We start from the raw sequence: 13910 nt of genomic DNA, 5'->3' as shown, positions 1-13910 counted from the left end.
TGCTGATGGGAGGCCTGTCCACGAGGCGCTCTGACATTGGTGGCGTTTAATGGTACAGTTGGCTGTGTCCATCTGTTGGCTGGGTACACTGCAGACACCTTAAAACATCATGCATGTCTGGATGTGGCTGTAGGGAAGGCTAAGGAAGATTCTGGGGCAACTGAGCATTTCTGGTGTTCGCACGTGCGGTGTGATCCCTTGTTTGTATCTGATAAGCCTGTAAATAATTGATTTCCTCCTCCTTTTTATTTTTTCCATCCTGGCTTCCAAGAATCCCAAACCAGCACAGAGAGGGGGTTGTTCTTCTGTTTGCAGGTATGTCTGCTTACTTGAATTTATGCTGTTCCGCAGACATTCGTTTAAACAAACCAAGACATAAATAAATTCCACCAAGTAGATTCAGTAAACAGTTCGCACCTTGTTCCCATTTGCAAACAGCCTTGCCCAAGCCAGTCTTGCTGGCTCAGCTACTGCCTGAGCTCCAGTGCTCAGCGGTGTAGAGGCACTAATTTTTTGTGGAGGTTTCATGTCAATTGATGACATTTGATGACAGTTGTGATTTTGTTGTTGTTCTGCGACACTCCTGCAAAAGGGAGTACTACTGAGAGCAGCTTTTTTAATGCAAAGCAAGTTGTGAGATTGGAATATCTGGTTTGCAGTTGATAACTGTTTTTTAATAGCTTTTATTTAAACCAATCAAGTGGAAAGTGCAGCTCAGTGCATATAGCAGTATCAGAGGCCCAGTCAGTGTCATGTTAGAATATCAATTACTCATTAAAATAATTTCTGAAGTTGGGAAATGAAATGGCAGTAGTGATGGTGACGTGTGACCTTTTCACTTGTGATGTGTGCATTTCACTAGGTCTGAGCTCTCCTAGATTCCAGCCTGTGATAACTTCTGTCTGTTAATATTTCTGGGGTTTTTTTCCCTTTTGTCTAGTTTGGGTTGTGAGAATTTGCGCAGTAAAGTTACAGGCAACTTTTTTTGTTCTTTCTCCTTCTGCCTGCTCCTGCTATTTCTGAATATCTGTTCTAGAAAAGGTAGTAATATGGCAAAAGCAAACTAGCAAAATCCACTGAACATCTTTAGAATATGTGGAAAACGTTATTGTGCTGCAGTTCTTCAAAATATGCTTGCAGTCAATAAATCAAATAATCGAATAATGGGAACTAATTGTTTACATGGTTTAGGGTTGTAGATCTAAGCAGTTCTCTGTTTAATAATTAAATTGTACACGTTGCATAACTTTTATAGAGGGAGAACTTTCTTCTTTCACTTTTGAAGTCCTGGAATGATGGATTGCTAAAGAATTTATCATCTCCTGTGAAGCTTGACTCTTCCCTCAGCTCTGTCGCTGGCCCAGTGAAGCTGGATGGTGTTAACTGCCTTACATTGATTGCACTGTAACGTTTGTTTTCTCAACGGTTTTTCTAGGAATGAAGTATAAGACTGAGTCTTTGTGTTTCCTCACTGCAGTTTCAATCCCAGAGATACAATCTTCCGTCTTGTTTACATGTCCTTTGTATTGATGCTCTCCACTTCTCACCTCTGTTCCTTGTTGTGGAGATGAAAGGGTCTGAGCTCAGAGTGTGTGGCTTTCCCAGCTCTCCCTAACTCTGACTATTTGTTACCATTTTAAAGAGAAAGTATTCCTATTTCATAAATACATATATCAAAACTTCCTGTGTGCTACTTCTTCTGTAATGTTTCCACATAAACCCAGATGGTTCTTATGTACATATTGCAGTTATTTTTGTCTGCAACTTCATGAATACCTGTGTTAGCAGGTAAATCCTGCTTGTGTCAGAATTGTTACTGTCATTTTCCTGACTGAAGCCTAAACCAGAGCCTGTCAGCCAATAAGGATGGCAGAGTACCTCTTAGGAGAACTAGCTGCCTGGCATCAGTGTGTTTTCTTCTGATTTGGTTATTGCATTTACATTGTTCTCCCGGTGTTTTGGTGGAGAAGACGGGAACTGGAGCTGCTGTTGGAAGCTGAGTGCTGTGATGGACTGAAATGCAAGCTTAATCTTCGCTGTGGAACTGGTAGTCTTTATATGACTTGTCCTCTTCTGTGTGCCTTTCTGTTAAATACTTGTGATACCTCTAGCATCTCTTTACTCTTTCCCAGGCTTTGTTCAAACAAGGAAAAATGGCCCATTGCTTAGCCTGGCAGTCAAACAATCTTAAGTCCATTCAGTCATGGAAACCTGCTTAACTTCCCCAATATATTGAATACAAATTTTCAGCAACTCTGAACAGTGCATTTGGAAGTAAGGTTTGTCAATCATCAGGACACTCTGAACAGAAGTTCTACTTATTCAATTGGGTGTAACCAGAATAAGTAGTCAGAGAATTATTATCAGCAATGCTCTGTGCTGTTCCAACTAAATGCACTGTTTGCCACTGATGTGGTTTATGTGAACTTTGTTGAATTGCAGCTGACTTGGAGGACAAGTCAGCTGCCAAGAGTGAAAAATCTAAATTTGGAAAACTGACTTGGTGGAACGCCTTAGCCTCAGATACAGTTGGTTTCAGCCACTGGGTACTGCAGGGTTTGGGCTGCTGTTGGATGTGATAGCACTTGTGGTGGCAGATGGAAAAGCTAGTTATTCTGGCCAGATCCTCATGGAGATTTTAGCCTGGTGAGGCCTGTATTATGTGTTTACAAGATACAACAAGATCTGTATTTTCTTTCAGTATTCCTATGTATATTGCTAATCAGTCTCTTCCCTTTCTGAAGGTAGCACAGGAAAGGAACAGATCTCACCTTCCTACAGCTGACAGATACCAGTTGAACGTGATCCTGAAATTGGAAGGCAGCTGGGAATCTCATACCATGGTCTAGTGAAGATAGTTGTTATTATTCTCTCTCTGTAGTTTTGTCAGTATTTTCTCATAAACAGACTGAGGAGATGCGTTATGTTACCAGATTACTGCCTCTTGACTTTGTTCTGCTTGCTTAATTTGTCTTCTGTGCTCTTTGGCTTTTAGAGCTTCTCTGCCTTTCTAAGGGCTGATGTGCAGAGGAATACTCCGTGCCTCAGGATGCTCATAGATGTTTCTAATGAGCTCTTAAGAATTTTATTTTCTTGCCTTTATCTACTTCTTTTCAGCCTTGCATTATTTGTCTTTACTGACCTCTGCCTGGGGAGTTGGAGTTCTTCCTGGAGCCCATCTGTGCAATTTCTGAAGCGCTGTTACAGAGCAGCACAAAATCCTCAAATAAAACCAGAACCCCATCCACTTAGAGTCTCGTTATAGACCATTATGAAGTAGTTCCAAAATATTTATTGTTAGACTGAGGAGTCGGAGACAGTTGAAGTCCACTATTTTATGTGTTTTTAAGGTAATTATTTTTAAACTTGTAAACTTTAATGTAACTTGTCTTTTCACCACTTTAAAATAACATGTCCCTTCCCCCACCATAATTGTGACAATGTGGCTTCAGGTGGTAAATTGATATGGGTTATCACTTCTCTCCACTCTTTAAAGCTGGCATGAAGTCAAGGCCCACCTCAGACCACAAGAATGATAGTTCAGAGCTTTGCACTAGAGGCTCTGGAAGTCTCTGAAATGCCACAAGTGTGACGGGGTGCGTTAGTAGTCTCTACCTTAGTAATTTAGCTTGATTATTTTAGACTTAACTATGTGTGTTGACAGCGTGGGGTGCATGATAGCTGGGAGGACGGGATTCCTACCAGACAGGTGTGGTTATTAGAAAAAACTGCAGGATGCAGGAAGCCTTTGGGTCACAGACTCGCCTCTGGAAGAGAGAACATCCCTTGTTTAACTTGTGGCTCAACTGTGTTGCTCGGTCTTGGCTGAGCCACGTAATAAAATGTCAATCCCAGGAATTTCTACCGCATGTTAGTTCACTGAGCAGGGAACGACTGCTTTACTGGAAATCATGGCCTACAAAACAAACTATTTAATGCCTCTATTTTAACTCTTTAAGGGTAGACCTTGGTGTACCTTGGAGTATGAAGCGGAGTGTGCTCCAAGGAGAGACTACCCATCTCAAGGTGTTACTGGCACAGTAAAGAGGAGTTCTAGGCTTGTGGCCCTTAGAATATCCAACCAATACCAAACTGATGTGTTTTTCCATCTTGGTTTTCCCAGCTTTCAGCTCGGATGAATTTTCTCTGCCTCTAGGTAAACTTCACAGGCACTTGGAAGAGGGATAGCATGGGCTTTTTCACCATCCTGGCTTGGTAACTTTCAACAGGTTAAGAAATCAATAAACGGGAACTGCAATGTCTTTCTTTTCATGGCAGAGCCTTAATAAATCTGTTCTGCTTATTGTCAGAACTGCCATTTGAAATGAGTACTCTGTTTAAGTTTCTTGGAGAAAGTCTTGTAGCTTTTGGGGAAAAGAAATGCCTCCTTTTCTTACAGTATAAAGCCCTCATCCAGTTAGGACCATGGATTAATGGCTTTTTCCCTTCTTCTGCCCCACCTTTATTTATTTTGTGTACAGCAATGCCTCCTAGGTGCTGGGTGCTTTCCAGGCATTCAAAGGAGGTGTTCTTTGTTTCTGGGATTCTTAAAACTGAAGAATATAAAGTATGGGTATGAGTTCTGTTGCTCTGTTCCCCTCTGTTCTGCCCAAGGAGTTCTTTATTCCTGCACTTGAAAAGCCAAATAGATGCAAGTGCTGGAACTTCAGCATTAGCTACTTCCTGTGAAAGGGCAGGTCTATTCTTCAGTTTTACTTCTGAGTCCGTGAGGAGTTTTGTGGGTTGCTTGCACAGAGTAGCTTTAGGCTAGCCAAAAAACTTGTCTCATGTTGACTTTTTGGCAGGCTCTCGGGGTATCATGTTTGTTCTGAAGAAATATCTTTCGACTTTGAGAATTGCTCGTCACATGGGTGGGTTCCCCTCTTGGGGATAAACCAAACGCAGCCATCACTCCTCTACTTGTATGACTGTGTAAAACTTAAACCAGCCTCTTTACGAGATCTGTTTGTCTGAGTGTAGGTTAGTCAAATACTGTCACTGGTGTGAAATAAGGTTTCTTGTAGCTTCTTAATTTCTGCCCAGCTACAGTTTATAATGCTTCCTGGCTGAGTCAGTGCAGCTGAGATATTTTGTTCTTTCTGAATGGCTTTTATTGGTGGAAGGAAGAAAAAAAAATATAAATTTAAAAAAAAATTAAAAATTTTAAATAAAAATTAAATAACTGTTGAAGATATCCGCACTGTACAAGGTACCACAGCAGTTCTCTTAGGAGCCATAAGGGAATGCTGTCCTAGTTAAACTCTCCCTGCACTGGAGTGGTGTTCATGCTGGTGTTTACTACTGAAGTACTGGGGATCGAGGGGAGGGAACTGAAAAAGCTTTGTCTCTTTGATCTTGATCCTACTATGGTCACAGTGCTGTAAGACCTAGAGGGAAACATATTGGCAGTCTTGCTGTTTCTGTGCTATGCAGAGGTGTGTGTGGATCCAGCATTTTTTGGCATGTGGGTTTGCTACCAAGGTCCTTCATTCATCTGCAGGAGCTAAGGAGAGCCAGTGCATGGATAAAAGAGCCAGAGATGATGTGGCTGGTGGTAAGTGTGGCTGATTCAGCCTATTCAAATTTTAAAAAGCAACCAGTATTGCCTGGGCAGGGCTGAGGTGCAGTAGAAGTCTGGAAAATTTGGTGCTATGGTAACTGCTGAGGCTGCTGGTAAGTGGAAACAAGGCCGTTCTTCTGACTGAATCACTAGCATGTGTCTGCGTTTATTTTTGTCTGTCTGCTCTATTTGGAATTGATCTACTGATGCAGCGTTTTTGGAGCTCCTGATTGAGTGTGTGGGGCAGTTCCAAGTATTCAGTGTTCATTGCTGAGAAGATGGTTTTAGGAGGTCACTTTGGCCTGGCTTTAGTTAAGGTCTGTATCTTATGTGTGATGAATAATGGATTTAAATTAATTATTACCAATAAAAAAAATTATTTTTTTCCCATTTAAAAGCAGATGCTAACGTTTCTGTGCAGCTTCTTCGTAGAGGCTCTTTGAATTTCTCAAAAAGGGATTCCAGTTAATGGATATCTCGTATGGAGTCTCTCTACATCTGCAACCTCCCAAACTAAAGATGATGAAGGCAGGCAGACTCAGTAGAGATTTATGTTGGAAGTTACTGAATGTTATAACTTACTAATTAAAAAAAAAAGCAGAGGGTTGTGCTTGATGCCCACAAATACTGCTTAATTTATTTTGAATTTATTGTATGCACAAAACTGATTTGGAGCATTTGGAATAGCAGAAGTGAGAAGCTGTCCTGCACCAAGAAGTTCAGAAAGCAGCTGGTGCTTTTGGTGGAGGTGAAGTTGAAGATGAATTCTTTTTTTCTCTCAGTTTTGAAGAGAATAGAGTGATTTTTAGTCTGAGGCTTTGTAGGTGTCAAAGCTCATTTCTCCCGTCACTTCTGATATCTTAATTGATAGCAGATGGAAAAGGCAAAGTAGCTAGGACCTCTAAAACAATAACCACTATTCGAGTATGTGAGGATTTTAAGTTCTGGCTATAAGCTGTAGGCTACAGAGCTGAAATCCAACATAGTGAGAGTCTTATTCTGTCTTAGTTGGTCTGCAAATTATGTGTACAGTTCTACAGTCATTATGGTCTTATTTTTAAAGTTTGCCTTAAGCTTTAAATGGGAGCACAAATTGAAGAGCACAGTTTTGTGAAACAGGAAAGCTTCTTGTGGTCATGTTGGGTGCTTGTTGGTTTGGTTTTGTTTTTTTTAGTGACACATTTCAATGGTGTTGTGTGTCTAGGTTAAAGTTTAATCTTAAATTTAGAATTTCTGGATTTGTAGTACTTTCTTTCTATAAAAACACATAATAATGTATATCCTCGAGATTTTGGAAACCCTTACATGGGGGGGGAGAATAAACAGTCCAAACTGGACACAAAAATGATCTCTGAGCTGTCTTTTACAGTGCAGGGACAAGTTCTTTGTGTCCTGGTTCCATGGAAAAAAACAGCTCAGTTCTCATCTGTAGTCAAAAAAATAAATGGAATAATAGAGACCAGGAGGAGGAGGACATCATTACACTGTTGTCTGTAATAATCACCATGTGTTTGTGTTGCAAATGATGCTTGTGGTTCTGGTTTCTCCCTGCTTCTCAAAGAGATGCAGAATTGGAAGTGGAGCAAGAGTACTAAGAGGTAGAGATTAGCTTCCATACGAGGAATGACAGAATAGACTGGGAGTAGTCAACCTTGGGAAGAAACCATTGGGGAATATGTGTGAATGAGGACTTTAAAATCCTTGAGAAAGTTAACAGGGAAATGCTATTCTTCTCTTCCAATTCTGAAAATACAAGTACCAAGTAAACCTGGCTTGAACAGTAATTGAATGGTGGAGCTACAAGATGTCACCTTTTCAAATTGCTTGCAAAGATTCAGACAGCAATCAGATTAACGGAGGAAAATCTGTTTGGGTGTGAAATACAGAAACACCACCTTTTGCTTAGGAAATTGTATAAATTATATGTTGGACAATGGAATAATGTTCTTGGCAAGTGCAGCTGTTTATTGTGTCCTGTGCATCTACTATTAGCTATTCCTAGAGACAGTATATGAGCCTAGATGGACATTTGTTCTCATACACTATCTCTACCCATAGGTATTTTTTCACTCTTTTTAATCACCAGCATAAATATTTTCTCATCTCTTAAGGGAGGGAAAGGGAGGAGAGGAGGAAGAAGCAAACCTAGAATTTAATTATTGATTATTTTCCAGTCTTTTTCCTACCAATTAAGAGCTAACTAGTAGCTGTAGTTGGAAAGCTGTCAGTCATTAAAGCAGAAAGACATTTTATCTAGGATTCAAGAGAAGACTAAAAAAGTAAAGGAAAGCCTTGAATGATTTCAACATTCTTACCTTAAATGATTCATGAATTGTGCTGTTTTTTTCCCTCCCCCCTGTATTTCTGCTGCAAGAAATCTTGTGGATTGGCCATTCTGTGCTTGACTGGTATTTTGTTTGGGTTTTTTTTTGAAGGTACATGGGAATAGGACTTTCTGCTCAAGGGGTCAACATGAACAGGCTTCCTGGTAAGTTGCTGTTAAGATTTGGTTTGGCTCACAGTTTGTGTTCAATGTTAATTTGAAATAAAGATGTTAATTTGTACATATAAATTGGCAAATGTGTGTTTCTATTAATAAAATGTCATGACTATGTCTTACATCTGGGAGTTTCAGACTACTGAGTGTTATCTTAGACTGAGTTACTAGTATTGTTAATGTAGCCATGATAATTTTGGCAAATAATGGAAATTAATATTAAACTAATGAGTAATGGGTAAGATGATGAGCTTTCAGACATCCAAGCGCTTCTTCGTGTCTGAAAAATAAGTAGCGAATAACTTGACATTTTAATCTCTGTATCCCATGTGACAAACTTACACAAAAGACACTACAGATGACAGGAAAATTGACATATCATGTTGTCGCTCCTATATTTTTTTTCCTCTTCTCACTGAAAAAATAGAAAAACATGATAGGATGATATGTCCAGTTGATGTTGTGGCTTTGTTTGAAATGTTTGGGTTTAGCTTAGCCTCTAAGGTGGTTAAGTAGCATGTTTAAAGAAATAAATAATGAACAATCTTTTTATATTTTTTATTAATACATTGGATATTACTAATGTCTAGATTTGGATCAACCTGGTGACTTCTGTAGCAGCAACTCTTTCAGCTGAGTTTTAAACTGGAAGTAGAAGTGGATGTTCAAGTGCTGCAATGAATTATAACTGGTTCCCACTGGTGGGGTTTCTTGTCTTCAGACTGGTTTGCTTCTGGTAGAATTTTAAAGCTGTTTGTTCAACCCTTATTACGCATCTTGGTAGCTCCAAAGGATAACAGTTTGTGAATGTCCTAACAAAAGGAGGAGCTTCCACAGGGATTGCACTGAGGCCCTTGTGAGGATTTTGCTTTCTTCATCACTGATAACTTGTATAATTAGAATTGAATGCACTCATTTTTTCCTTAACCTCCAGTTGAAAGTGTTGCAGCGTTGGAGCAAAATTCCTGACGATTTTAGCAAAATATGTGATTCTGTAGTTCTGTTACAGATTTGAGATGTGTATTTCTATAGCAATGTTTCTGAAATTCTACTGAGACTGCAGATGGAATCTCAGCAAGGGGCTGAAAAGGAGACTGACAGCTAGGATCATTGGATGGTTTCAGGGAACATCTAGCTTTCTGGTGCCCGTGCTTTTAATTCTGCTGCTGAATTTTGCAATGAAACAGCTGCTTTGTCTCTTGTTACTGATGAGAAGTATGGAGATCTCGGAGAATGCCTGAGGAGCATTTGGGACCTTTTGCATGGATAAAGAAGAAACTTGGAATTGTAGGCTAAGTGTGTTAGTTTATTAGCTCAATTAAAATTTCACCAGTGAAACAATAAGCAGTGTTGTTTTAATGGCAAATGTCAGTGCTGAGTGTAGGCCATTCATAAATCGCAACCATGCTTAACAGTTGTAGGCAGAATCTCCTTTTCCGGGTACCACTTTGATCATGTTTGATTGACCTTGAGAGTCATTCTTTGGCCACTGACAGAGGTGACCTGTTGGTCTGACTTGGGCACAACCTTCCTTGCATTTGTTTTACTCTGGTAGTTTCAGATCTGCGCAGAGAGCTTGTGGAACCTCTTATTTTGGAGATAGTTAGGACTCAGTAGGACAACCTTGGCCAACCTGATCTAATTAGAACTCCTTTGAGCAGACCTTGGGGCAGGTGACTTTTGGAGGTCCCTTTCTTAGTTATTCTACATTTCTGTGGTAACTGTTTATGGGAGAGTGGTTAAAGAATTTGCATCTTCCTGCAAAGTGTAACAATTACTGTGAACTTAACAGTTGGACTGGATGATCGTAAAGATCTTTTCCAACCTAAATCATTCAATGATTCTGTATTTGTTAATAACTGTTATGACAACTGCAGCATGTACACATTGGATAAAGAATTAAGGTCACAGGTCTTTATCTGCTCAGACATAGACCAGGGATGGAGAGATGCAGGGCATTTCCAGCTTTCTCAAGTGATACTTGGTTGCAGGAAGGAAAGGAAGGCCTAGATCAAGATGATCTGGTGTGTCAATAGGTACAGAAGCCTTGGTTTTCGGATACAAATACATGGGCAGTGTTTTGTGGGCAGTTTGAATCAAATACCTGTATACTACTATTATTTCTAGAGTGAATGTGGCAAATGTGGAATGCCTTTCTCTGAGGGAAGTAAAACATAAAGTGAACCTGAGACTACAGATTGTACAATTTGTTGCTAAATATGCACTAATTTAATCTTATGAACCTGTTGTTTGTTTGATTGAATTTTGTGGATTATGCTGCCAAGAGTGATTCTATGGGCATAGTTAGGTCTCTGTAAAATTAACTGCATGACTCTGTATTACAGCTCAATAATTATCTTCCTGGCTTTTGCAGATAGATCTGATTTATTTCTTATAGTATATTGTTCAAGTAACCAAGGTGAGAAACATACATGTATTGAGCTTAACCATTCCCAGGTCCTTCCCAGCACAGAGTAAGCGAGGGCTCATAAAGAAGTGACAGCTTTGAAGCCTTGGCTTGGCTTCATGTCAAAGTGTAACTTTAACTTTTTGTGACCTGAAACCCTGCCACGTTTGCCTCCTTAGACCCTTTCTAAGTCACTTCTGCTCTAATAGATCAGTTTGTGCTTGGTGTGCTGGCAGGGCAGTATGTGACCCACTACAAGTAGTGGTTTGGGAGCCCAGACGCTGATGTAGGAGCCAAAATTGGTCGCTTTCTTGTTTCCACTTCCAGTGGGGGTCCTTGGCACCCTGTCAGCCCTAATTCAAAGAACAATCTTGCTGCTGGGTTCTGTCTCCGACTCCTTTTTCCTCAGCGACAACAAACACTTTGGCCTTATCCAGTTCCAAGTCAGGGCGTTTGTGCTTTGTGCCAAACTTCTTTTGGCTCCAGCCCAGCTCGGTGCTGGTGGGGGTAGTGCTGTGCTTTGTCTGAAGGCTGGAAGTGTGGCTGGAGCAACCTGAGTGTTTCTTTAAACTGCCCCTCTGTGCTGCAAACAGAGACTGCTTTTAGAAGGAGAGTGCCCTGTCCCAGTTCGACTCCAGGTTTCTGTGAGCTGTGCTTTGAAATTCGACCAGCAGGTCTGCGTTATTGTGGGATTTTTAATGAAGTGCCAGCTTTTATGACCTTGACAGGTTGTGATGGTTTTATTATTTTTTTTTTTTAATTCTTAAAAAGGCATTTAGAACATTACTAATGTTTGTCCTGCTTTACCCCAGTGGCTTTTGTTGAAATGTCTGCTCACTTTTTCACCCAGTTACAAATTTTTTTCATGTGTGCTCAGCATTTTCTTATCTGAGGATGAAATTACACATTACAGCTGAACTGATCTAACTCACTGTCATCAAAGGAGAGAAACTTGATCTTTCCTCCTCCAGCTACAACTGCACGGTCCCTCTTCTCCCCTCATCCAAGCCTCTGGCTTTGGCACTTGTCACATTGGCCAGGCCAGCTTTCAGACCTGGCAGGAAGTTACCTGCTGTTCTGCTGTGTTGGGTTGGTGGCAAGCTGGTTCTTTCCAAATTCATGGAGCAAATATCTTACCTTTGCATCCTGAATGTAACATCTGAAATGTCTGTTGTTGTTGTTGTTGTTATTATTAACTGAAATGTCTGTTGTTGTTGCTATTATTGTTAATATTATTAATCACTCAATCCAGTAAGTTTTTCTGAGCCCAGCTGAAAACGCATTGCTTGTTTGGTACAGGTTTCACCTAACCTTCATAAACAGGAGAAGATAGGTGTTCCTGTCTTTAATATGGAGGAGATGTGCACGCTGGAGATGATTTTCCCCTGCATGAGGTGTTCTGCATTGGTTTAAGTCCTTCTTGCTGTTGAGAGATAATGTTTCATTTGTTCTAGCTCTTGGAGGGTAACCGAGCAGGAACACACAGCCAGGTAGAAAGGATAGAAAGGATGATTCTCTGCGGTAGCAGCAAGGTCTTAATTCAGCCCAAAATGTTGTGAAATCATACCCTTAGGCATACCTTGCTTCTGTTCTGAAACAGCCTAGATAGGATCTGACCAATCACCTTCAGAGACTTTAAACACCCTCTGGTTAATAAGTGACCTGCTCTGCTGTACAGCACTGCACATGTTAAAAGGAGCGCTAGCTTTCACTCACCATTGTTTCATTTTTTGAAGCTTTAATTATTTTTTCACCTTACTCTTCAAATGAAAGGATGCTGCTATGCTTGTTCCCTGCCTGCCTGCCTCAAATTCTATGTTAAAAGAACAGACTTTTAAATTCAAGAATGTTTTATAGGCTTTCCATTCTCATGGAAAAGATATTTTTCCTGTCAGAATTGGGGATGTGTTACTAGAGAAGCTCTATCCTCAGATTTTTCAAACCTTAATCAGACAATGCCCTAGGTAACTCTTAAGTTAACCCTCCCAGGAGCGGGAATTTTGGCTAGAGACCACCCCATGCTCCTTCTAGCCAGTCCCATCCATGGTTTCCCCCCTGATTCATGGTCCCCCCTTGATTCCTGTCTGTGTGATTGGCAGGGAATCTTTCTGCTTCAAATGTGCTTAAAGAACTTGGTTTCCAAGGGTCAGCTTATGCTTTGAATTGTCACTTTCTGTGACTTCAATGACAAATTAAGGACCTGTGCTAAAGGACTTAGTCCTTTATGGAAGGATTATGATTATGGAAGATGAGACCCCGCCCAAAATCATTTGATCTGAACCTAATTCAATTATGCATCAGTCCTGCCTGATGTATGTGCCTAAACCAGTCTTTCATTACTTTCTGGCAACTTCTTCCAACACTGGCCTTGTGTTGGAGACTTTTTCTGATGACTAAGCTGAATATTCCATGCTGTCTGAGTCCGTTACTGTTGGATCGGGTGGAGGTGGAGAATAATTAATTTCTTTCCTCTTTGTAGCTGCACACATGAAGACCTCTGCCACTGCTTTGTGGTTTTTTCTTTGTGGACCAAACATCTTTGACTCTTCGCTCTGTCCCTATTTGTCACTTTTTCTTGATTTGTGATGACTCTTGTTAAGTTGTTCTGAACTGTCTCTGCTGGATGCATCACAAGCACCAGTGTCTTACTCCCTATAGTAAAAGAAAACATTAAAATTCAGAGCAAGTCCAGAAAGCGGCTCTTATCCCACGCAGCAAACAAGGCCAAGAAAAATCCTTGCCAAGCTTTCACGATCTCTAAGGCTTAAGCAGATAGGGGAGGAAAGGGTAAAAACGGGTGGTTAATTGGGAAAAGAAAGGCCTTCCCTCTTGGCTTCTAGAGCAACTAGCAAAAGCCATGCAGTACGGATTAAATATATGCACAGTATGTGGCAAACAAATAGTGATTTAGTCTGCTTCCAAATCCTCCTGGCTAAATCAGCATTTTGATTGTTCTGTCTTTAGAAGTAATTTCTATTAAGTTTAACTATTTCTCTTAAGCTTAGTCTTATACAATGGTACTCGCACTTCCTTCTTTTTTTAATAAATACACCTCAGATGTAACTTTTCTTCTGCTCTATTTGCTGTGTTGAAGAAAGCAAATAAATTCTGCTTTCAGTTTAGATGTAACTTTAATTATGTAGTTTACCCTTAGTGCAACTTGTTGATGCATTATGAAGGCAAATAGGTGGAAAAAGAGAGGAGAAAGCAGTGGCAGCCCCAGCTGCCCGCAGTCTAGATTCCATGTGTCAAGGCTGAGCAAGCACGCAGGGTCAAGCTGTCTTTTGTGCTCAGCACACATCAGGGTGAAGCAAAGGTACTTGTGGTTGGTGCCTCTGGAATGCGTAGGGAACATTGGAGCACTGTAGAGAAACCTGAATTCTGTTCCTCCCCTCTGTTGTTACCCATAAGGAAGGCTTAATGCTATAAAGAAGCATGGAGGCTTT

The 13910-nt window shown here is 40.5% G+C and overlaps 1 protein-coding gene across 2 annotated transcripts in view; it reads left to right on the top strand.

Annotated features, from left to right (window-relative positions):
• RANBP10 (RAN binding protein 10) overlaps window positions 1–13910 on the top strand; it is a 68159-nt gene that overhangs the window by 7618 nt on the left and 46631 nt on the right. For both annotated transcript variants that reach the window (XM_054078980.1, XM_054078979.1), the window contains exon 3: window positions 7996–8048. In XM_054078980.1, coding sequence (XP_053934955.1) covers window positions 7996–8048 — 53 coding nt within the window. The remainder of the gene's footprint in view (window positions 1–7995; window positions 8049–13910) is intronic.

Source organism: Cuculus canorus, chromosome 13 (genome assembly GCF_017976375.1).
Source record: "Cuculus canorus isolate bCucCan1 chromosome 13, bCucCan1.pri, whole genome shotgun sequence".
NCBI classification, from domain to species: Eukaryota; Metazoa; Chordata; class Aves; order Cuculiformes; family Cuculidae; genus Cuculus; species Cuculus canorus.
The sequence above is the reverse complement of the archived record's forward strand: the minus strand, read 5'-3'. Positions and strand labels throughout refer to the sequence as shown.